The following is a 25273-nucleotide window of genomic DNA, read 5'->3' as shown; positions in this document are numbered from 1 at the left end:
TTAATGACCAGAGATCTAGCTTGCAGCATACCATAACTAAAATTTTGGTGTTTGCTAAGTGGAGTAGGATGATAAAATAGTTTACAAACAACAGGGCACATTTCAGACTGTGTATAATCACATTTTAGTTGTACATTAGCACATGAGTAGCAGAGCACTACAAATGGCATGTCAGAAGCCACCAGAGGCCCAGCCCAGTCTGACATTCCATGTAGCTGAGAAACTGCAAACACACTTTAATTCATCATGCAAAACCTAATCACTGCAGAACTTCCTCCAAACCTCTTGCCAGCTAGAAATTTTACCCTTCTGGAGAGACAAAATCCACAACAAGCCTGGATAAATAAGAATCCTCCCAAATTCTACAAAGCTGTGTTACAGCTTCTGAACTTTGTCATCATATTGCAATTCTGATTCTTGTTAAAAAGTCTTCCCATTATCATGTTCGTGTTCCTAACCTCTGAATATTGTCTGCAACTATCTCTGGGTTTATATTACACAAAGGTAGCCAGACATATATCAGGAAATTAAAACACTGTGTAGCATCTCATGCTCTTTATCTGCCCCAAAATCTATGTTGATTTGTCCCTGTTCACTGGGCAGAGACGATCATATAGATTCATAAAGCAATTATCTGTGTTCTCATTTTAATTTATAGTCAGTAGTGCTCTCAAGTGGCAGCAATTATTCATTTTAATGTGCCTATTTATTTAATCATGTTAAGATTCACTTTAATTTCTCAGCATTTTCTACTGCCTTGATTACAAGAAGCTCAAACTGAATCACAATACCCTGCTGCTCAGCTTTCTTTTCCAGATAATTATTATTATTTTTAAAAATATTCAACTAGGACACTTGGCAATCCAACATTAAATGATTTAATTGGGAAGAAAACTGAGTTCTGTTTATTTGTGTTTGGTTTTGTTTCTAAGCTAGCCCTAACCAAAGGACATTTGTTCACAGCCAAGCAACTCTTCAGCTTTCTTGAAGGCCTCTTTGAGGCAGTGGAACAGACCCCACAGTTCTATCCTCTGGTTAGAGTCACAGCTCAGCCACCAAAGGCCTGTCACTAAAATGCCAGAGAACAATGTGCCTCAGGTCAGGGATCCATCAGAAGAGTGCACTGGGGAAGTGTGCTCAGGTTGGGAAGGCTGTGTAAGAAACTGCTGAGTAAATGAAGCTTTTTATCTTGTTGGGGGTTTTTCTGGTTTTGTTTTTTTATTATAAAATCTATCCAGTCTATATCCATTGTTTGACAGAACAGTAAGGAGCATCAATTCGAAGAACGAAAGACTACAAGGACCTCTGCATGTTCAGGCCACTGTGGTGCATCACAAACCTTCTCAGTAATTTTGGATGAATGCCCATAACCACAGTCTGTTTTCTTCACATTCTCTGTTTGTCCTTATAATGTCTCTTTTCGCACGCTTTTTAATTCCATGGGCAGTTCAACAGCTAGGCAGAAATCAAATGTCCACACATTTCAAGGCTTAAGCAAGTTTAGAACACTTAAGGCTAAAGGATTTGTCATGATTCTCCGTCTTGGGCAGGCCTGAGATAAATGATTGCAAATACAATGTAGCCAATCGCTTTCAAAAAACTTGTCACAAGAGATACACCAGGCATGACACTGAAATATCCCCCGAAAAAGAGCAAAATAAAATCACCTGTGGAAAGGTCTCAAAATCACTGTTACATTTAGTTCAATTTTTACCATCTGCATAGCTTTGGATTCACATGCCTAATGCCAAAGTGTGGGAGAAAAATCCTCTATAAATAAGAAATAGTAACCAGACTATTTGCTATGTTGTGCACCTGCTGTAACAGAGCTGAATTTCAGAACCGAACCCTGCAATATACAGGATCAAGTCCTAACACATTCAAATGAAATGAACAAAACCCAAGCCAAACATGTAAAGCTTGCAACCACAGCGGACGTAAGGGCAGGATATTTCATACTGTGCTGGGCTCAATACCCCACTATTTTTCCCCCCACTGTTTGAAACTTTGCAATCAATCATTCAGAAGGCTCCAGCAGAGTCATGGAAGTACAGAACAGAGCCAATTACTGCAGAGAGGGGAGGGCAGAGGTTGGTGTTGGTTCCCCACAGCACAGTTACCTTTCAGTGCTGCTGGATCCCTCGGTGGCCTCATTGCACACCATCAGCTTCCCTCGAAGGGCAGGGGCAACATCCTTTAGAAGAGCAGGTTTGTGCTTATCTATTTGGAATGTTGGACAAAAACAACGAGTTATCAAAAAAAAAAACAACCAAAAAACCAATACCTCCACCCCTGTATATTTTAATAGAATATTTTAAACATAAAAGATCGTTTAATGAAATATTAGATATTACATTAGATTCTCACTGGCCTGTGCATTTCAGCAAATGAGGATAAAAAGATGAACCGATGAGTCTGCAGACAGTTGTAAACGTAATTTACAAGTGATACAACCTTAAATCCTGTGAGAACTCAGCTTTCAAAATGTAACATATAAAAAGACAAAAATGCTTTGACTGACCTTTAATTATCATCACAATGCTGACAGTAGCTGTTAGACTAAAAATCCCTTTAATTTCTTCAGAGAGAATGCATTCCATTAATTCATTTAAAAATGACCTAAGGAAAAAAAAGCACGAAAATACGTTATAATCCAAGTCTGTTTCAAAACAGAACTGAACAGAACATGTTTGTAATTATGCTCCCCTGCCACCAGAGCTTCAAAGATACCATGCAAGACAAAGCAGTGGTGATGGGGTAACTGAGAATATCAGAGTTAGCAGAATGGTGAATTACTTGAGAAGAAAATAAAAAAGTTTGTAAACAGAAAGTAGCTATTAAGAGAAATGAAGAGCTCATGGTACATTTCAGAAAAGTCAATCCATGAAAAAGCTACTAGTCTGCTGAAATTTATCTCACATTATTGGTACTGAAATTTCTAATTTGAATTAAACCAAAGTTTAAAAAAAATATGTTCTATGACTCCAATGGTTTGTTAGTAACTACTCATGCTGAATTAACTCTTTGACTTAAAATGTATTAAAATAGATGGATTTCCAATTACAATCCAGTGCAGATCACTTATAACTAAATATAGCCCTGAAACACTTCCAAACAACATTTTAGTTATTGAAAGTATGGACAGAGTAACAGAACCATGACAACTGTTCATTGCAAAATCTGAAATAAATATGTATCTCGATATGTATCTTAAGAGACTCACTTTTAGTAAGACATGAAAGTATTACCAGTAAACTCTAGTGGTGTTTTGGGACATATGTCAAGCTAAGAAAAATGAAACAAGGGAGTCACAGAAGGGGTCTAGCAACCAAATTAAACTGCAATACGGAATAAGACTATAATATAGAATGCAATCACTAATTGGTCATTAGTGTTTATAGTAAAAATAACAAATTTAACTCAGAAGCAATTCTCAAAACCAGAGAAAAATAAAAGAACAAGAGGGATAAAGCAGGAGATGGACAAGATCTGTAATCCTCATACTCCTCAGAGCACAAAGCTAAATGCTCGGTGAAGAATTCAAGGGAAAACAGAGAGCAGTCATGTTGTAATAACTTTCCCTAATACATTTCAAAACAACTTTAGCAATATTATTATCTGTTACCAAAACAGAACACCATAAATAGCCAGCTCTTACTTCAATTGTTCTTCAGGTTTTTAGTGTGTTAAGATATCAAAATGAAATACGCAGTTAAGAACCAATGCAGTAAATAAGCTTTGCAGAAGCTCGAATATTGCTTCTAAAAGCTGAAAAAGGTGAGAACTCTTTAGGTTCAGAAATAACCATTATGAAGTTGCTCATGTATTGCATCAGTTTTATTGTATCATTGTGGACCAATCTGACCAAACACTGAATCCATTTCATATTGCTCTTAAATTCCAACTGATAGTCCTTGGATCAGAGCTCTGATTCCATTGTTATCACTGTTTGGGTCACTAAGCACACTCTGTAGCTCCATGAAGGAACACTGTAATTTCATTAACCTGTAATAAGACTCACTGCAGCTGCCTTTCCCCACCTCCCCCTGAAAAAGGGTCACATGAGCCTGCAGGCAAAGATAAAATAGAACAGAACAATAAGCTCTTTAAAAATACATATAAGCAACAGAGGTAAGTAATTGGTTCCTACACAGATAGTTCCCTGGAAAGGACACTCGCACAATTGGCCAGATATTGCCAAGACTCTCAGTATTATCCCTGCTATGGGGACTGAAACTCAAGGATAGAGACTGACTGATTAGTACTGAAGATACAACAGAGCAGAACTCAGAGCAGGTGTGCTCCCAGAACACTAAAGCTCCCAGAACACTAAAGCTCACATCAGATTTTGAAACGTCAAAGGCTTTCCCGTTGACATAACGATTTCTGAGATATTGAATAATTTACTATTGGACTCTGACTATGGCCTATCAATACAGATTTATAAAAGAATACAGCCTTAAAAGTAGTCTCACTTCTGAGGCACCAGTAGAAACAGATGGAAATTATCTCCTTAGATCCTCTTTGCACCAAAAAGACAAATACTAGTAGATGGATGTTTTCCAAAGTACTCGTAGAAACAATTTGGTCCAAACTTGCAGTTTTCTACATCAAGAATGGACAAGAATCTCTGACCACTACAAGAAAAAGTTTCAGAAGAATTAACTGATTTTCTGCATCTCTTTTGAAAAGAGGTGTGTAAAATAATTTTTTCACTAAAACAGAACACCTTGATGGGCAGCTGCTGCCTCAAGATTTGGATAATTAGCTGGACTGTTGCTGGACTCTCTGGAGTCTTTTGTTTTGCAAAATCAACTAGAACTAGAGAAGGACTGAGAAGAAAAAAAACACCTCATGACAGAAGAGAGGGATATTCACTGCCTCTCAGATTAGGAAGTTAAAAATAGGAATTAGTTGTGGTAAATCTGGGAGAAAGAAAGGACTTCTAAGCCCCTTTGTGATTTAAAATAAGTCTAGTGTATACAGTCATGTAAATAAAAATTGAATATGAACAAACTTAGCAAAATGAAATTCCCTTGTGACAATTTTAGAACATATACAGGGCCCCACTAAATATAGCAATTAAAACCCCAATAGTTAAGTTTAGCCTTACTTTTGGAGGCTTTTAGGACTCAGGATATTTTATTTTGAATGTTGTGACTTTAATACATATCACCTCATTGCAGATGTTCAATTAAAGGATTAATTCTGTTTCTGGCAAATATTTTATCTCATCTAAATACCTCTGTACTGAGGGGACTAATGTTTATAAGTATCTTATGAAAGAAGCAAGCCAAGATGTCCAATGAAAGAACTCATTAGGATAAACAATCTCGTAAACAAGAAGTACTCTTGGTTAAAAAAACCCCAGCAATTAATACCTACAGGCAATATGTCAAGAGAAAGAGATTATGAAGTAGTCCAGGTAAAATTAGTAAGGAACTAGTTCTTCAAAATTTATAAATTAAAACTTTATTGACAACCTATAAAGTGCTCTACCTTATCAACAACCTTGGACAAATTAATATGAAACATTTACCTGACAACATTAACTGACTTCATAATTATGGCCATTAAACTGCTTGAAAGAGGGGGAAGGTCTGAAACAGTCTTTGGTATAGTGACATCTTTTTCACTGGAAGCCTAAAAAGAAAAAAGTCAGCAACTGTTGCAGATCAAGAAATATATGTATGCAGAAAACACTGAATTCAATAATTACACTAACCAAGACCTATCCTGAAATAATTAGAACATTCAAAAGTGTTCTTTGAATAGCTTTAGTCCAACTGTGTTGTGTCCAAATAAACAAAACTTATTTAAATTAAAAAGAGTAAAACTAAACAACAAACAACATAAACAGTATTTGTACCAAGGCAAATATTCTCTACAGTCTTTCTGACTAGAAGTTGCATTTAACTACATAGGCACAGCCTATTAAACACAACTGAGTACCTTCTGTGGCTCCAAGCTAAAGTGTGCATACCTGATTTCTAAAAATAACTTTGGTGACAGTGATTTCCTGAATCCCTGCTCTTTTTAGTATCAAGTTCTGAAGAGCATGGTAAATATTTAGTTAGAACTGAATTTTGATTTACTATTACAATAACCTGGGGGCAGGGAAAACCTCAGCCCAGATGAATGACTGGAATGAACACTCATAATTTATGAGTATGAATCTCCAGTACCATTCAAGCCCCTAAATGTTTACTCTGCATCATCTGTAAAGAGCACCTGTCATCCCACAGCCCCCCAGCTGATACATCCATGTCTGCAGGTAAACATCTGCTATTGTCTCAGCTCCTCGGGGAACACAGGACAGCTCTGTTGTACTTGGTGCTTTTTGGCAACTGTTTCTTGCTCTATTTGTGACACATCCAGCAACCACAGCAAAAGCACAGCCTCTGCTAAAGAGCCTCTGCTCTTCCTTCTTAGTTCTCAAAGCTTCCAATCTCACTAATTGTATTTGCTCCTAACACTTCATGCATTAGGAAATGCATTGGGAATGTCACCCTTCTCCTTCAAGGACAGTAATGGTTCCTTGGACTTTCAGAACATAAAATAACTTCTGTTTATATATTCTTTTCAGAATTAGAGATTCTTTCTTTACTTTCCAAAGAAACTCAGATACTTGGAAATCATCTAGACAAAATCGAAAGGAATTAAAAAAAAGGATGCAGTATGAGAAGTGTCTCTATATTGAAGCACAGAATACAGAAGTGATCAGTGCCAAGCAGGACATCAGCCTGCTTTGGAACAGGATTAGGGGACTGTTCCAAGGAACTAGGATCTGTCAGAGATCAGTGGCTCACTTCCAAAATCCCCTAATGCTGGGTGAGATGAAGGGAGGTACGTTTAGAACCTCCTGTCCTCTTCCTCCTTTCCCTGAGCTCTCATTGCTGAGCACAGCATTGCATGGTGTGGAATAAGCCTTTGACCAGTTCAGATCAACTGCCTCGCTGTGTCCCCCCTCAGCCTCTTGCCCATCCTCAGCCTGCTTGCCTTTTTTTTTTAGGGTGGGGGTGAAGGGAACAGAGAAACCTTGACACTCAGCAAGCACTGTTCAGCAACAGCCCAAACTAACTGTGTGTTCTCAACAGTGGTTTAGCCACAAATGCAAACCACAACACCACAGGGATTGCTGGGAGGAAAGTTGACTCCTTCCTATAGAAGGAATATCTCAAAAACCATGTTGTTAATGTCCAACACCACCCAGCTTCTAAATTCTTCTGTCAGAGGTAAATAGTGAACAAGGTATCAGGACAACTCTGTTCTTATACAGCTGTAGTCATAAATCTGAGAGATGAACTGTAATATGAAATTATGGCAAATAAAATTTCCTGTTTGCTCCATGCCAACACACACAAATCATCATCTGCAGTACAAAGATCAACCTTTTAGATATAGCTCTGTTGTTCCAACATAATGTTCAAAAAGCAGTAAGTATAAAATAAGAAAATTAAAAATAGTCAGGATTAACTTTACCATCTGTAGCACACAATTTATGTCTGCTACTACTGCAGCCAGGAGAGTGGAGAGTACACCCTGGTGCACTGCTGGGAATGATGAATGCCAGCACTGCAGTGCGTGAAGGAATTCTCCAAGAGGCATCTGAATAGAGTGAATCAACTAAAACCAAAAAGAAAAACAAACCTTTTTTCAGATTGCCTAAGTATAACTGAAATATTTCAGCAAGCTTCTCTCTGTGAAGGAGTGCAGACCACACCTTGAAAGTTTCTGAGATCTTCTAGTCACTTGGGATCAGAGGCAGAATCAACAATGTTTGGGAAGACTACTCATAATTTGAGTATGAGAGAGAAATGAACAAAACAATGGTTGTAGCAAAAAGGAACTGAATGATTTTCAGAAGTCATGAAAAGCAGATCATCAAATTTTCCAGAGTGATCTATTTACTGTCTGCTGTAAAAAAAAAGAAGCTAACTTTTCTGTGAAGATGTGAGATTTTGAAGACTTTTAGGGCATCATACATATTTTGAACTTGATATCATTCAGGCTGAAAGAAAGAAATATAATAACTGCCAAGATCATAACATATACATAAACAAATTCTTTGTTCTGGATTGAGAGAGTTCATTTAATTGCAGATAAGATTTACAGCCTAGAAGGATTAGCACAGTCCAGGATAATTTGCAACAGAACACACTGTTCTTCAGTTTACTAGTTCTTCAGTCACGATAAAATGGATTCAAAAACCCTACTAACAGGAAAATTTAATCACAGAAAAATTTAATCATGTCTACTCAAACAGTAGGTAGCAGTGAGGCAACAGCCTCAAAGAGCCTAAGTATAACACATTTGTATAAAAAGTATGGATTCATCTACATATTAAGTAGCAATTTCAACTGTAATATGATACCTGAATCCCTTCTTCCTGCTGTTTCTTGAGTCTATGTGCCACACATTCCAAAACTTTCCACAAGATGTTCTGTACAGTGTGGAAAAGATTTGCCACTTCATCTGTCTCAGTATTCTGAGTTAAAGAAGCTTCAAGAATTTCTTTTAGAGCACACAGTAATACTGGAGCACAAAAGCCACCTCTCTCTAGAGAAAGAGATAAATACCACAATAGTAATGCAATATTTTTCAGGTACCAGCTTAGAAGGAAACTCAGTTATATACAACAAATAGTGATAGTTTACAAGTGTAGACAATATATTTAATTTTTGAGTATCCTTAGCTGAAATTTTCATACAGTACAGTTAATATTTTAAGTATGAATCCAGTGTTCCCTCCAATCATTGAAGGTTAGGGATTAAAACCGCTAATGTAAGTCAGCTAAATATAAATGAAGATGTTGATATTAGTACAAAATATGGTACCTGTCTGTATGATTGGAAGAGCCATATCTAGAACATGTGCTTGAAACGTGAGATTTCCAAGGCCAACCATTATGACATCTTTACATACTGTCAGGTAGGTCTAGAAGAGAGATGCAAAATCATATGAAACCCAAAATTTATATAAAGTAACCTTTCAGTACAACCTAAAAATAATAAAAACACAAACCCCTAGCCAAGTTTCCCTGAAAGCTGTTTTACCTACTTGGAGTTACTCTGTTCCCACCTGTTGAAAAGCAGGAATTCTGGCCAGTTCTCCAAATGTTTCCATTGCCCTTTCCTCCAGTAACCAGTTTCTCAAAAGACAGTAAATCCTCTATCTTTTTTACTCAGGCTCAGATCAGAGACATTGATACTCAGCATTTACTGAGGCAGAATGTGACATCCCCACCTGTCCTGAATAGCAAAAGCCAGAACAGAAAAAGAGCTTTTCCCTATAGACACAGAGATGTTACATTGTAAAGAGATTATGATATGAATGTACAGAGTAGAGAACATTTAACCTGTCTGTGTACATGTGAGCTGAGCTGTTCAAAGGACACTGACAGTGACTAAAGTTAGCCAAACCTTTCCTTTCACCAAAATCTGAAAGAACCCATAGCTTGGTGCTAAAATCCACACCTTGGATTCAATGGTATGTGGGAGGAATGTAACAGAAAACAATTGAACACTAGCTAAACCCCCCTATATTACATCATCAAATGATTTTTGATCAGTGAGGGGCATTCCAGGGACACTGGAAGTGATGACACTGGGGTTTGAGTCAGAGATTCTATCAGCCCCACAGTCAACACAACAGTAAACCAGTGGCCTAAAGAAAACAGCCCCTCAGTGAATCCCTGCCCAGAGCACTAAGTGCTAAACTGAGTAACAAACCAAGCAGATAAGAAGGGAGAAATGGGAAAGAATGAGATGCCTCACAGGGAAAGTTATAGAGAAATGTAGGTGTGAAAAGAAGAGACACTCTGGTCCTCTCACATACACAACAGTATTAAAGAAGGAACTGTAATTATTGTATGCTACAGGGTTTTTTGAGAAAAACTAAGTCTGCTTCTAATGCCAGCATTGCTACTAAGTATACACACCAAACAATTAAAAAGCACAATCAATATCTCATTCTAATAAAAAACAGTATAGAAGGTGAGAAGCAAATAGAAGCTGCTTAACAAGCACATGGCTTTTTACAGGAGATGCAAGAGGCCTGGATTGTCTTCTTGCCTTCCAGACAAGTCACATCAGTCCTCACAACTCAGTTTCTCCTCTGGAAATAATGATGCAAACAAACTTTAAGATCTACCAGTAAAGATCGTTGTGTTTCATTGTTGGCTAGCCAAGCAATATGTGAGATGGGTCTACCAGTGACCATAAGCCTTTCTTTTTGCTTATCAATAAACTTTTGGTTTTGTTTTTTATTCAAATCTGGGAAATTGATCATAAACATTCTGGTAATGCTGGTAAAGATTTCCTGTTTTTTGTCTTGCCTTTCTATAAGGTTGAGTTCTGTGCCTCCAAACTTTTGAAAGCATTAGAATGAAGTATACTGAATTCCTCAGATTATAATTTTAATTATTTCATTTGGGAAAGCAGAAAGGAAAGAGGAAAGCAAGGAAGCAAACATAGATTCATAGAACAGGTTAAGTTGGAAAAGATCTTTATGGGGTATGAGAGACTAAAGACAAGAATAACTTGTTAGAAACTTCAAATTTGGAACGTTCAGGTTAAAGCACATGATGTGCTAGAAATTTCTTGAGTGGGCATTTACACAAGTGTAAAACATCAAACTTGTTCCATCCTCACTTCAACAGATATGATGAGAATATATATTATGCACTGGGAGATGAAAAAAAAAATCTAGGTAAGAACAAGGTTGATACCAGCTACTTGATTTAATTGCTAGGATATGCAAAATTATGTATTTATAAAATATAAAGGTTATAACTCAAAGTGATTTAAAGAAAAAAAAGTGTGTGATTTTAAGCACAAAGGAAATAGCAAAAGCACAAAACTGTAACCTCAGAACAACTAGGACTGTGTTTCATTAGCTCTTTCACTTGCTGGGCTGCACAAAGGCCAGTGCCCTGTTTGTCAGCACACCAATTGCTACACTTGTGGTTTTTCAGATTGGCAGCCGTTTGATTTATATTATAAGAATCCTCTAACCTGGATAATTAATTCAGAAACACTACTGTGTTTTGAAATACCATCCTCTTGATCACTTGATAGTATAAAAGGTACAACTTGACTTTGTATCCAAGCACCTGTCTCCTTCAAAAGTGAGAGGCAATCTCCTTCTCCAGAAAACTGGAAAAAAAAGAAAAAAAGTTTACCAATTGTCTTTCCAGTTATTTGGGAATTTCCAGCTTATTCTGAAAGCTACAACCATACCTTGTGCTGAAGATGAATACTCAATCTGCAAAAGAGGCTGAAGGCTCTTAGACTAGTTGCTTGATTCCAGCTACCAGAATCTGCATTAGTTCCTTTAAGGATTGAGCCAAGAACCCTCTGAAATATAAAGGTTTGCATTTATATTTTTCAGAAAATCCTTTCAAATGTTTCTTTTCTCAAAAGTTTTAAACAGTAAAAAAAAAAAAAAAACAAACGAGAAAATAATAAGAACAATAAATCACCAAACCCAAAAAAGCAACAAGCATACTTTCAATTATTCCACTTTGCAATGTCATAACTGATTTTCAGACTATTTCTTATACGTATATTCCAAAAGTCAGGTCCCTTAAAAACACTCATCACTAGATCACAAAAGTGTTGAGACACCTAAAACTGACAAGCTGGTTAAAATCTGCCATCTATACACAATCCTTAACTACTATACTTCTAGCATAGTAGGAAAACCCTTTTACAGAGGGAGAGGGGATCTTGAATGTTATTTATTTATTCTTGCATGCCTTTAATTTGACTCAGGCAATATGTGACGTTCAGCATTCTTTTATAAGCACTGCTTATGGTCAGGAGAATACCACCTTTGCAGCACCGAGGACTTTCAAAAGTTTCTTCACTTTCTTTTCATGAACAGAAAGGAGGCAATCACGATTGACAGGATGAGTCAAGAGATAGTCAATGTAATCAACTGCCAGCTCTGGTTTTGATTCCTGTGTTATGTGGATCTGCACTCGGCGTCCAGATGTTTTAACGTTCTAAATAAGAATGAAGCACAAAAACAGTGCAATACTGTCAGTATTTTTACAACAGATAGTTGTTAGTATTTTGTTTATATTTATTTATTTACTTATTTATTAAAGTTAGTACTTTACAACAAATTTTAAAGCAGAGTAACACTTATAATGTCTCATTCTATTAAAAATAAATATGCACGACGCCTTTATGTAATCTTGCAATTCCTGAATTCTTTGACATATGCATATGTACACCTTTCTTGGGGTCAGTGTGTCAGACAACCAATCACAGGCTAATTCCATAATACGCCCCACTTGACCCCAGCGACACATGCAGTCAATCAGGGTAGAATATTTGCTTTGGTCAGCTCCACTGTTAATATCTCTGAGTCTGGAAACCACACCACAGCTTAAAAGAAAACAAACAAAAAGAGATGTGTTAGCTTTACATCCATAAGTGCAGAAAAATCCAAAGAAAATCAATTAGTGTAATACAAACAAAAAGATTCACCAATGGCTCAGACATACTTGTACATCACAAATTTTGCTAACTTATCGCATTTTTTTTAGTGGATTAATTTATCCAAATGGGTACTTAATACATCGGCTTGTGAAACATTAGCAAATGCAGTCAACAAGAAATTTCCTGTAATTCATATTTGTATTTCAAAATAGTACCTGAATGTAGGAACAGCAGCAATGGGCATAAAGGATGCCAAAATAACCAATGGAGTCATGCAACGCTCGTCCTAGGATAAAAATAAAGTACACTATATTCTGTACATGTCCAGGTACACACAGGCACACAAAACCAAAGAGAGTACTGAAAAAGCATGATTACATTTTCTCAAATTAAGGATTTCCTTTTTTTTCATTATCAATGGAACTGAAAGAAGCTCATAACAATATGTGGCTTGCAATCGAAAGGTGTGATTCCTATTCTCAGGTCAACTATCAATTATCATTCAGCTTTTTGAAAAACTGTCAGAATAACTACCATGAATAATTATGGCTCTGTTAGATCCATAACCATTGCAAAAGAACTACCAACTCTACCTTACATTTTTTTTCCAGCAATGACTAATGTTTAATTGCACAACCACGACACCACCTAACTGCTCTCAAGGAACCAGTGCCTTAAAATGAATATTCATTCACATGGCAAACTTTTGAAAAAGACTCTAAAGGAAAGAGTGTGAAAACAACAATGACAATGTTAAATGCACTGTTATTCATTACAACTTGTCATAACACACAGTCCAGGCCATGACATAATCTCACTCAGGTTATATAGAAACCAATCTATGTTAAAGACTCTTCAAAAATTGTGTCTCTGTATGTCCCAGCTTCATGAAAATGGTCAAATGAAATTATTACCTACTTACACATTCCGAGTTCTAAAACTGTCTCAAAACTCATATTTTTTTAAAAAAACATTTAAAATGTAGCTTTTTCAGAAAAGAGACAGGCTGCTTCAGTCTGTAGTTCTTTTAGAAACTAAGCCTCTGATGAGAGGTCCTTTTAGATCCAAGCTGCTTACTCACTCTAACAACATCAAAGAGGTTGATTGCTACAGCTGGATATCTTGCTGTTCACTAGAGCCTCTCTCTCAGGAGGGATGTTACATCCTCTACCAAAAAAGGGTTTGGAATGTCTGTGACAACTTCCAAATGCTTTCAGGGTAGAGAGAGCATTTGGTATATCTGTGCTGCAGAATATGACATAGCAATGAACTGCTTTTCACTCCCCGATTATCTAATGCAAAGCTAAAGTATAACAGCCAACATTACTCAGTATATTCAGCACAAAAGCCACCAACTGAAAAACAGATATCCAGCAGGTAATCCTTCCAAATGCACTCCAGGTGCAGCAGACACTACTGGCCACTCTCAAAAGACAGTATCCTCCTCAAGAATGACACTAAAACAGTTAAATAGAGCAAGGAGACTGATAGTTTGAAAATGACCGATTTTAAATAATTGCCTATATCAAACCCAAACAATAAATAAGTGCATCTAATAGAATTATTAGAGAGTAGATTCAAATTAGCAGAAACCACAGAATCATAGAATGGTTTGGGTTGGAAGGGACCTTAAAGATCACCTAGTTCCAAACCCCCAGCCATGGGCAGGGACACCTTCCACTTGACCAGGCTGCTCAAAGCCCCATCCAGCCTGGCCTTGGACACCACCAGGGATGGGGCATCCACAAGTTCTCTGGGCAACCTGTGCAAATGTCTCACCATCCTCACAGTAAAAGATTTCTTCCAATATTTAATCTAAACCTATTCTCCTTCAGTTTAAAGCCATTCTCCCTTGTCCTGTCACTACATTCTGTTGTACATCTCCATCTTTCTTGCAGGCTCCCTTCAGGTACTGGAAGGCCGCAATCAGGTCACCCTAAAGCCTTCTCCTCCAGGCTGAATAATCCCAATTCTCTCAGTTTTTTCTCCTAGGAGAGGTGCTCCAGCCCTCCAATCATCTTGGTGGCCTCCTCTGGACTGGTTCCAACAGGTTGCTATCATTCCTGTGCTGAGGCCCCCAGGGCTGGAGGCAGCACCAGATGGGATCTCACCAGAGCAGAGCAGAGGGACAGAATCCCCTCCCTCGACCTGCTGCCCGCACTGCTTTGGATGCAGCCCAGGACACAACTGGTTTTCTAGGCTGTGAGTGCACATTGCTGGGTCATGTCCAGTGAAAAAGGAGCCTCAGCTGCTTCAGGTGCCTGTTCCAGCAGCTGGGACAACAAATGGTGGTGAAAGAGTTTGGGGGGTAGTGGGTAGAAAAACACGTGGACTCTCACATACACCAAATATTCATACTGCAATGGCACATCTTCATTTACTGTTTTCCAAAAGTTCTAAAAACATTCAAAATAATAGAATCCAAGAAATATCTTACAAGGAGAGCAATTTACTGCATAAGTATTTCTGAGTTGACTATTTAGATAATGGCTCATCAGTTAGACACTGCAAATGGAGAACAGCTTGTACCCATTTGTAGAATTCCAAGAAACTTGCTATTGTTTATGGTTTATAGCAACAATGAAAAAGAATACTTCATCCTATAAAAGGAGATAAAAGATATAAAATATGAAAGCATATGAAGAAAAAACTAAGAAAATGCAAGAAAACATAGTCTTTCTTTACCTTAAATACTTTAAAATATTCAGGAAGTACAGAAGCAAATTTCCTGACAGTATAATCTTTGACCTCTTCATTGTGTTCTAGTGCTTTGTAGATACTTTTCCAGAGAATTACAATAATCTCCAACAAACTTGCCATGCTGGCCACATCATTTATGGACAACACATTATCCAACACCTGAAATACAAACACTTAGATGATATTAGCTATTATATTCTTAAATATAAATGGAAGTTAAAATAAGGTTTCAAAATAGCCCTGAAAATCCTTCTATCCATTTTACAAAGGTATTGTGGTTGCTGTAGAACATGAACTCCACAATTCAGTCTTACTCTCTCTAACTTCACATATCTTGCAAGGGTAATTTTTTGAATAATTTAATTGCAAAATCAAACCAATTTATAATTAGTACTGGAATTAGGGTGCTTCATATACCTTCTGTTTTATCCTATCTGCTTCACCAAATTTCTGCTATTGCAGGACATGAAAACATGATAATGGCAGTTCTCCCCTTCTAATTCCACAGATGCCTGAGGGCTTTCCCTTAGATTTCTGTCAAATCATTAACTGCCTATGTCTCAGGTGAAGCACCACAGAAAAAAAAAAAGAGTTACTAGAACTTAGCATAAAGTGGATTTTCTTACACTTGTGTTCTCCTTTTCACTTTCATCATTGTTATCCTCACCACTGTCATCCAGACTCTCCTTCCTTGCTCTCTGGATGCAGGCGTTCAAGCAGCGCCGAATGGTGAGCATCAATTTAGCTACATTTAAACAGAATAAGAATAAATTAAAAATGTACTATTTTTAACAACGTCGCTAATAAGTGCTTCTAATTATAAAGCCGGAAAGCCAGTATGTAAAAGCAGGCAGCAGAACCAGAAATAACTAGGAAAAGAGGGAGAAAAATTCCTTGTAAAAGAAATGGAAAAATTTGAACATGTTTTACATCCTCAAGTATGAAGAAGAAATGGCAACATTATCATCAGGTTCTATAATTTTACTGGTTAAAAAATATACTAAAAAAAACCCCCAAACCAACCACCACCTTATCAAATCTGGATCAGAGGAAGCTCCCACAACTCCTACGTTCATCTGGAATAGCTGTTAATGACCTACATTCAAGAACACATCCCATCCTATGGCAATTCCCATTATTTGGAAAAAATGTAGTAGCCCAACCATTGCCCTCCTGAACAAGGAGCTCAGCTCTAGATAAAGTGAAAGGGCTATGCCCATTCTGGTGAAAGTAGAACCAGCTGATTTCATAATCATGTGATTTCTAACTCCCCTACCAAGGTAATCAGTCAGGAGGACATGGCTTGGGCACTTCACCCAGTCACTCCACGCTGACTACTTGGTTTTTATCAGGATTCCTCTGAAACAGCATTTTCCTGATTTTGCTTGGTTCAACAGCACTTTTCTGAAAAGGAGCAACATTCTGTGCAGTACATGCCCTTCTCCCTGAAACTTTCTGAAGCTTTTAATCGAATGGAGGGCTTTTCAGATTTTCTCCGAGCAACTTGAAAATACTGATCCCCAAATCCCAGATAATCAGATTACCAGACATAAGTATTTTTCAGCTTCTATAGAATCTTTCACATGAAGATCTCAAATCACTTAGGGCACAGGGGTATTTTGTTACATTATTTCTACATGAGAAATAGCTATCAACTGAGAGAGTTTTAAGCTACGTGTGAGGAGAACGGGGAACAGAGGGACTCAGCTGGAGTGTACAGTACTGCACCTAAGAGCAGAAATGAAAAGCTTTGAAAACTCATAAGGTTTTGTACTTTACCTATATTGGTGGGGGCAGTATATTCATAAGCATATTGATAGAACTTCCTGGCTGCTGCTGGATTCATCTGGATCAGAGTGACACAGCGCTCACACCACACGTCCTCGGGTTGGTTCGTGGGAAAGAAGGAGTTGAACAGGAGGTTCACTATGCGCCGCGACACGGGCCGTGAATCCACCTCAAGACGAGTCAGAATATCCTCCATGGGACAGATATTCCAGAACTGGAAAAGATATAAAGGAGAAAAAGATATTAAAGGAGTTAAAAAAGACAGAGGAAAAAACAACCACCTTCATTAAGTGTTTTCCACGTCAATAGTCTCAACAAATATGAGTAGCATTTACCAGGAAAGCATGAGCAGTTTTTATTTTTACCAACCACCAGCATGTGCTGGGGTCACATTCTGCTGCAGCAATGCTACTTTGCAGTTCTGATGCACCTCCAAATCTCCTGGTATCTCTGACATACTGATAAATTCCAGCTCAATACACCTGCAATGCTAATGCAATTCCGTAGATATAGGGAAGAATTATTTACTCTACAAAGACATCACCACAAGATAAAATTATTTGTCATTATGTGCCATGTTACATATTCACATTATAGGACCAAGTAGGATCAAACTACCTACCAGGATTGTATACACCCTAAAATCCTGCATAGAGCAACATCTTTTGCAAATCCATCCCAAACCACAAGTGCATCCCATCCTTAGCAGAGCTCATTTATTTGGACACAGAAATCAAAGGCTGTGAAATCACAAAGGAATACACAGCTTGTTATGACACCAGTAACACTACTCACACCTACAATTTTTTTTAAAAGATCCTGAATTGATTATTCTGTGCACTTCAGATTAAAACAAAAAACTAAAAGAAAGGTTTCTTGTCGTTAAAAAATAATGTTTTATTCTTAGTAGAAATATTTGCAGCAGCTAATTACCCCATGAGTTCAAACTATGGGCATCCCTACAAGAACTGTCATAAGAAGAAGGTCCTTGTAATAGGTATTAAAGTGACCCCAGGACTTACCAGAGATACATATTACAGTTTTTAAGTAAATAGGAATTTACTGAAAAGCATTTAACATTATGATTTTTTTCTTTTATGTAAATCTGATCCTTCCTTCCTCGAAAAAATCCCTGAAACTGAGGATTATCTTTTTTCCTCTGTCTTTAACAGCAGCAAATTCAGAATAAATCAGAGAAGTCAGAAAGATAATTTCTTTGAACGTTCATATTGAATGACAAATAACTTTAAAACAATAACTTTTTTTATATATTTAACAGCAGCATGAATACTTTGCTTTTTCAGAGACTGTACACAAAGTAACAACATTAAATAATCAATATAAAGCATTGTTGATATTCAATACAAGTTAAGACAAGCTTGACTATATTTTACTATACAGATAACTGATACTAAGGGATCAAGTCATGACTGCAGGTGCCAGTCCTTCAAACAAATCACACTGCTATATCATATCTTATGAAGAGTTACAACCCAGCACCAGAAGAAGTGCTGAGTACCTGTGAGGTTACAGAGTGATGTAGAAATGAATATTAAAAGAACCACAATAAGATTATAAGATATAAGGGGATTATGCTAGCTGAGAATTTTTAAAATAATAAATAATTACACAAGAATACAACAGAAATCATGATTAAGATTTCAGAGTCCAACGCTTTCAGAAGAGGTTCTGTGATCTTTTGTTTCTTCAGATTGAGTAAACCAAGCCATACATCTCCCAACACACAGGCCAGCGGAGCACTCGGGATATCACGTGTATCAAGAGTATTACTACAGCAAAGCATGTGTTTCTTTCCCTTTAGGAATACTGCAGTAGTCTCAAAATGTACTTCTTTTTTGTTTTAAATAAACCCCTTGATTTTATCTCCTTGCTACTTATCAAGCATCACATATGCTACCTTAGCAGCCTTGGTAGCCTTAATTTTCAGCAGCATGTCGACGTAAGCCACTCGCACTTTCTCCGAGTTGTCACGAAGGCTGTGTTTGGTCACTGGCAGGAGCTGTTCCAGTAATGGATGGCTTAGGTTGTTGTCCAAAATTATTGGTAGGCACTAAAAAAAAAAAAACCCAAAACCAGAATAAGTAGGCTTGAAAAAACATCTAGGCAAAAATTGCTGAACTGGACCATGATACTTCTAAGGTTAAATGAAGCAGGGACAGATACTGCACTTGCATATTTTTCTCGTAATATTCCTTAGCAAAAATTGATTTGGTTATTTTAAATTTCCAGTGAACTGTTCAGTGAACTCATTTCAGCTGAAGGAGCTTTAGATTTTCACTGGGGCCACGGTCTTGCCTTCTACCTGAGAGCACACTGTCAAGTGTTTTTTGTGGTAGCAATACTAGCTCCCTAAACTGTGCTGATTTCAAATTAAAAATACATACTATTTCTCCAATTTATTTTTAAATCAGCACTCTGCCTGTCCAGTATAGCCCCCCCATGTGGCTGTAGAGGAGCAAGTGAGGATTAGCATGAAGATTGCTCCAGTTTAAGGCTGAACTGATACAGACACAAAACCTTCAAGTGAAAATACTGCTCAGGGAGTTCATTTTTCTGTCCATGCTTTCAGTTATTTATCATATGTCAGAAAGATGTAGATGAACTAATTCTAACCTACTGAGCAATGCACAGGAGGAGGCATTACCAGAGAAACAGTGTGGAATTATACCCATCCAAAGCTCAGAAACACGAAGTGGGATACAAAATCCTAACTGTGCACATCTTGGGACATGTCTGCAGTGACATGGAGACATCCTGGAACCTGTCTGCAGATGTTGTCAAGTCTAAGCATCATTTCTAATAGCTAAAATAACTGAATTATCAGGTCCAAACAACATCTGTAAGACTGGAAATTCAAAGTAGCTGAGAGTCAGAAAGCCCATCAGTTACTATTTTAAAAGGCATTTGTGTATTCCAAATGCATGGCTTTTATAAAGCACGTAAAACTTCCAGGTTTTAAGAATTTTATTGCCTAAGTTATTTTGCAGGACAAGTTATTCCTTGCCTTAAATGATATTAGAAACCTGTGCATCAAGTAAAATATAAAAATGACCAAAATTGTTTTTAATTTAGAAAAGTTACTTACTTTAAATACAGAGCATCGAACATCAGCAGATGATACATCACATGCCAGCTCCCCAGTTATCTTTTTCAAAAGATCAGCAACAATGACTGAAGGAATCATCTCCCAGTATCTGGATGTTATCTGAGTAACTCCAAGTATCCCTGTAGAGCGGACAACTGGATGAGGATCTTCTAAGAGACTCTAAAACAAACAGAAGAATAATGTGAGTATGTGCATTAATGTGACCATATTGCTGTTTGACATGAACCTATCATAAACAAAAAGCATTCCACTAACTTTCAATCATTATGCAAATTGTCAGACAGTAAAAGAACTGTAATATTATTAGTCCTTCAAGGCATTTTATTATAAAGCAAACTAAGCAACTTAAATCTAATGCAAAATTAATACACCTATTGGTCAACTTTTTAAATTGGACTTTTGAAATTTATTTCTTTAATAGATCATATTAAGTCTTATATATGTGATTTAATTAAGAATATTTAGACTTTTACTAATATAAGTTTACAATGATCACTGCTCCTATGCAGCAACATAAAAGCTTTGAAATCCATTCAATTATCAGATGTTTACTCAGGATTCCTAAAATATTTTCTTAATGAAAATACTATGCCCATTCTCACCCATCTAGACTGGTAAGGCATTTTTTAGGTTCTTATCTCTATTATACTTAATTTCAGAAGCACTTAGAAATAAAATACTCATCCTTCATTGAACGTTTCCATATTAACTGTAAAGCTCTCTTTACCAATCCTAGGTCTAGTCTTTCAAAAGCATCTCTTATTCAAAGATTAATGATTAACAAACCCTAATATTTCCTTTTCAGACTTGAAAATGGTGTGTGCCATCTGCTATGAACATACTATGGAAATTTAAAATATTAGTTTATTGTTGCACTTGCTGCAACAAAGACCTGTATTTCCCTCCAAATACTATCCAGAAGCTCCATAAGTTTTAATTGCATCAAGCACTTATTTTTGAGTTAGCTTCGATGAAAGTTTAACTTTTAACATTTTAGTTTCATTAAAACTTACAAAAAGCTCTTCAAACTGTTTCTGAATTTCATTGTCCATCTCTTCAGCATCAAAACTGGGATCACGAAGAGGAAAAGCATCAACAAACAAAAATGCTGCGTTTGCTCGAACTTCTGAGTTTCTGGCCTGTTACAATGGAGGAGAAAATATTGTTTCAATAAGGACAGACTGTTAATATCCAGAGGCATATCCTGTCAAGTACTGCTCTCCCAACACTTTTAGCAAGTTAGTGTTTTTAATTAAGTAGATGGAAGAGAAGAATTTATAAATGCATGGGAGAACTTATGATCACATATGAGTTTTAACGTGTTACTTTACACTTCTACCCGTTCAGTAACACCTGAGTTATTGTTACAATTAGCTTTCAAAGAACATCAACTTCAGTGACCCTGAAGAGTCATAGTCAGAGCCCTTCTGCTTTCTGTAATGCTGAAAAAATTAAAAGCAATTGGGATTTCTCTTGGTTGCCTTAAAGCTCCTCTTCAGGGCAGAAGGATCTTGAATTCAAGCAGATTAAATTACAGAATTAATTACCTTGCCTGTCAAGAGACAGGTGATTTAATTGAAAAGCTCAAGCCTGTTTCTTCTAGAAAACAGTATTTAGTAACCAAGCATCAGAAAACCTGGAGAGCAACTTATCCAGCATAAACATATTATTCATTTCTGCATCTGTGCACAGAAGGAATGTTCTGAGCTCCAGGCAGCTCATCAAAAATCTATGGCAAGCCTCACAACCCTCAGACATCATCCCATTTGTAACAGTTTTTAGTGTATTCCAACATACATTTCATGGTTGTAAAATGAAAAAGGTGGATATTTAGATACTCATTCAGTGAAAGATAACTGACCTTGTGGACTCTTAAAGGACAGAAAAAGAGCAGGCAATAAAATGATGATGAAACACAAAGCATCTCAGCGAGAAACCTGAAATCTAACCATCAAACTACTTTTTATTTATCAGAGATAGCAGTGCAATGATTAAGAGCCTCTGCCAACTTCTCTTGGAAAGAGGGAAGGAAGAAATTTGTTCAGATTTTGGGTCTAAATTAAAAAAAAAAAAAAGAAATATATGTATGAGACTATATATATAGTGTGATAAAACAAGCAAAGCAGGCTTAATTCTAACAGCAAGACAAGAGACAGCTCAGGGAACCTCCTGACTATTCTAATAATCCAATTTTCTTCTTCCCTTGTCATAAGGAACGTTCAGATCAAAGGCAGGGAAAAGAAACATGATGATAACCCTGTAATATTTAGAGTTAAATAAATTAATGACAAATAAACCCAGAAAGACACAAAAGAAACGAGTAACTATTATTTCATTTGCAGTCTATTTTGTATTTCTCTCCTGGCCCAATCCTGATATGGTGGATCACATCTCTGGGTAGAACTGGAACATTCCAAATTCTTCTAGTCAACAAAATTAATAGCAGTTCTAAATGGAATCCTACAAAGGCAAAAAAGCCACATACATGCATTCTTTAGCTAGGGACTTTATTTATCATGGATAATGCAAACACTTTAAAGGTAGAAAGATCACAACTCTTAATTCTATCCTATAAAGCTGTAGAAAATCCTTTAACTTTGAGCTTGTCTATATTTAAGAATTAACATATAAGAAGTTAATATGTGAATTCAGGGTGAAATAGCTCTTCTGCACTAATATTGCATGTGAAAATTAATTCAAATGTGGTTTTGTGCAATAACCTAGACCTTATCTACCATGGCCATTCCAGAAAGTTAATTTCCATAAACTTTCTAAGTGCATTACACTGAATTCCATTAAGTTCACTTTAATTCTGAACTCAGTACCCACAGTTCAAATTCCTGCCTTTAATTAATTGGAGTTTATCCCAAATGTATTTGCATATTCAAGCTTGTAGAAGAGTAAATGTCTTCACAGAGGTAGAACCTAAGACTTTAAATTCATATCCTGTTTTAAACCACAATGGCTTTTCCATGCAACAGCCTGCAGTTATTTAAATGACTAACATTTCTTTATCTTTATGCTGGTACTATTGTGAGGAACTTTCAGAACCTTTTTGAACAATATTTTAACTTTTCCCTTCATTTAATTTCCAGAGCTTTCTTTTAAATTTCGTCTGGTCTTACAGATTCTAAAATTCACTTCCAATTACTTAAAGCACCGTTTCCCCAGTACATATTACTTTAAAAGTGTGAGATGTTAAAAAAAAAAAAAAGACAACCAAACACACCACTTTAAAGGACTCACTTCCTTCAACAGCTTGAATTCCTGGAGGAGTGGTTCTTGACTTTTTGAGCTTGATAAGAAATAGCTTAATCACTACTTATCTCACACTAAATATCCATATTTTTATATCCATATAGCTTCTTATACTAATAACCAATTACTGCACAACTATCTCTGTTATGTTTGCATGACACCTACTTTTCATAATAAAGACGTGAAAAATATGAAGAAGTTACATATGGGCTTATATTATAAAAACTTCAAGTTGCATAAAGGCTTATAAAAATAAGTGTAGGTAGGAGCCCCAACAGAAGCTTGTGTGAACTAAGTATTTGCAAAACAAGCCATTTAGGACGAAACAGAGAACTCTGCATTACAAATGTACATTCTCAGTTGAAAGATTCCAGAGATGAAATTAAGTAGTTTCAACACAAAGAGTTCTGGAATTTGTTATATTCTTACAACTGAAGTATTTTTGCTTTCTGCAAGAAGGAGGGCAGCACGTCCTTTGTTTCGTAACCAGTGTTCTAGAACAAGATTTGTTCTTCACTGTATTAAATTAGGGACTTGGCTAAAATAAGAGCATCAAACTGGTTACCTAAAATTAAGCTGACATTTCAAGCTTTGCAGTAGAATCCATAAGGATTCAGTAAGGACAATTATAAGCTTCCCTTCTCAGTTCTGTATCTTAAACTACTGGTGATTCTGAGTCACAGCAACAGTGACTTCAAAACACCAAACACTCCAGCAGTACTGTAAGATTTGTTCTAGCAATGGAACCATTAGTGATGTGAAAATTAAGAGTAGCAGCTGTTAAAAACTTCAACTACTTCTGAAATCACTGAAATTCTCCCACTGCCTTGCTGCAAATCAATAATTAACTTTTTTTCCCCTCAAGACATACTTTTCTGTCCAAATAAATCTATGCAGATTTAGTAAGGTTTGATAGAATGTTCCTCCAAAATACTGCAATCTTATATTTGAGTTCTGGGCTTTGGAAAGTGACCACTAACATCCATTTCCAGGTAGCAATTCCCCAAAGAATGGAATACTGTTTTGCTAACTACTCTGAAATCAGTTCTGAGACATTAGTCAAGAATTTTGCCATCCTATCCAAGATCATTTAAACCCCCTATTCTTTTTAGGGACAAAAAAAGTAGAAACTAAAGGAAGCCATGCTTTGTAGCTATTATTCTCTCACCATGTATGGATGAACATACATGTTTCATCCAGAAGGTTCCTTGTTTATATTCATTCTAAAAGGATGGAAATCCAACCCTTAATGTAAGACCAACCAAGATACTGGGGTAGTAGCAATGAGCCTCTTCATCTTCCCACCTCTATCACAAGGTTCTTTAGGAACCAAACAGCTCTCAACTCCTTCCTGGACCTCATAAAATCCATTTTAATCAACTTTTTATTAAATACTTTCAACTTTAAGAATTTCAAACACTTCTCCCGTGGCTACAGAAGATGCTGTATGACCAACCAGCAAATGAAACTGTAAATGTTTAACAGCACTTGACTTGGCTGTAACAAATGATATGTGTGTGCTCTCACAATCAGGGATTTCATAACCTCAGACAAAATAAAAGCTGTTCACAAAAAAGGAAGGTTGGCTCATCTTAATCACAGAGTGGAACTGAGTGGGCAAACTGCAGTAGGTCCCTTTTAGTCTGTGCATGCAACAAAGACACACACACACTGTAAAAGTAGAATAAATTTCATTCTGAACACGTGATTAAAAGCATATCCATGGCATGAATGTCTGTACATACAATCAAAGTGGAATAAAAGTTTTTCTAAAATAATACCCTAATAAATTCATTGAGTTGTATTCTAAGGCTGGTAAGTAATCAGAAGGTGAGAAGGAATGCTCCTCTGAACATTTTTGGCTTTGATAATAGAGCACTGATAATTCCCTAAAGAACTCAGAAAACAGAATACAGCATTACACATCATCTCCAAATTGAGAAGATGTAAT

At 36.7% G+C, this 25273-nt stretch overlaps 1 protein-coding gene across 4 annotated transcripts in view; it reads right to left on the bottom strand.

Moving 5' to 3' along the window:
* Positions 1 to 25273, bottom strand: part of NCAPG2 (non-SMC condensin II complex subunit G2) — a 43160-nt gene that overhangs the window by 3418 nt on the left and 14469 nt on the right. For 3 of the 4 annotated variants that reach the window (XR_003528517.1, XM_027648550.1, XM_027648549.1), the window contains exons 11-27: positions 21078 to 21203; positions 20044 to 20223; positions 18856 to 19008; positions 16929 to 17151; positions 15776 to 15894; positions 15135 to 15308; positions 12665 to 12735; positions 12242 to 12395; positions 11834 to 12007; positions 11241 to 11357; positions 11016 to 11156; positions 8838 to 8937; positions 8375 to 8559; positions 7483 to 7626; positions 5540 to 5643; positions 2522 to 2619; positions 2121 to 2220 (exon numbers count right to left, since the gene is read on the bottom strand). Coding sequence is in view for 3 of the 4 variants with exons in the window: in XM_027648550.1 (XP_027504351.1) it covers positions 2121 to 2220; positions 2522 to 2619; positions 5540 to 5643; positions 7483 to 7626; positions 8375 to 8559; positions 8838 to 8937; positions 11016 to 11156; positions 11241 to 11357; positions 11834 to 12007; positions 12242 to 12395; positions 12665 to 12735; positions 15135 to 15308; positions 15776 to 15894; positions 16929 to 17151; positions 18856 to 19008; positions 20044 to 20223; positions 21078 to 21203 (2363 nt within the window). In the remaining variant the exon portion in view is untranslated. The remainder of the gene's footprint in view (positions 1 to 2120; positions 2221 to 2521; positions 2620 to 5539; positions 5644 to 7482; positions 7627 to 8374; positions 8560 to 8837; positions 8938 to 11015; positions 11157 to 11240; positions 11358 to 11833; positions 12008 to 12241; positions 12396 to 12664; positions 12736 to 15134; positions 15309 to 15775; positions 15895 to 16928; positions 17152 to 18855; positions 19009 to 20043; positions 20224 to 21077; positions 21204 to 25273) is intronic. The other variant, XM_027648551.1, reaches the window with a different exon arrangement.

Source organism: Corapipo altera, unplaced genomic scaffold (assembly GCF_003945725.1).
Source record: "Corapipo altera isolate COAL_440 unplaced genomic scaffold, ASM394572v1 47, whole genome shotgun sequence".
NCBI classification, from domain to species: Eukaryota; Metazoa; Chordata; class Aves; order Passeriformes; family Pipridae; genus Corapipo; species Corapipo altera.
The sequence above is the reverse complement of the archived record's forward strand: the minus strand, read 5'-3'. Positions and strand labels throughout refer to the sequence as shown.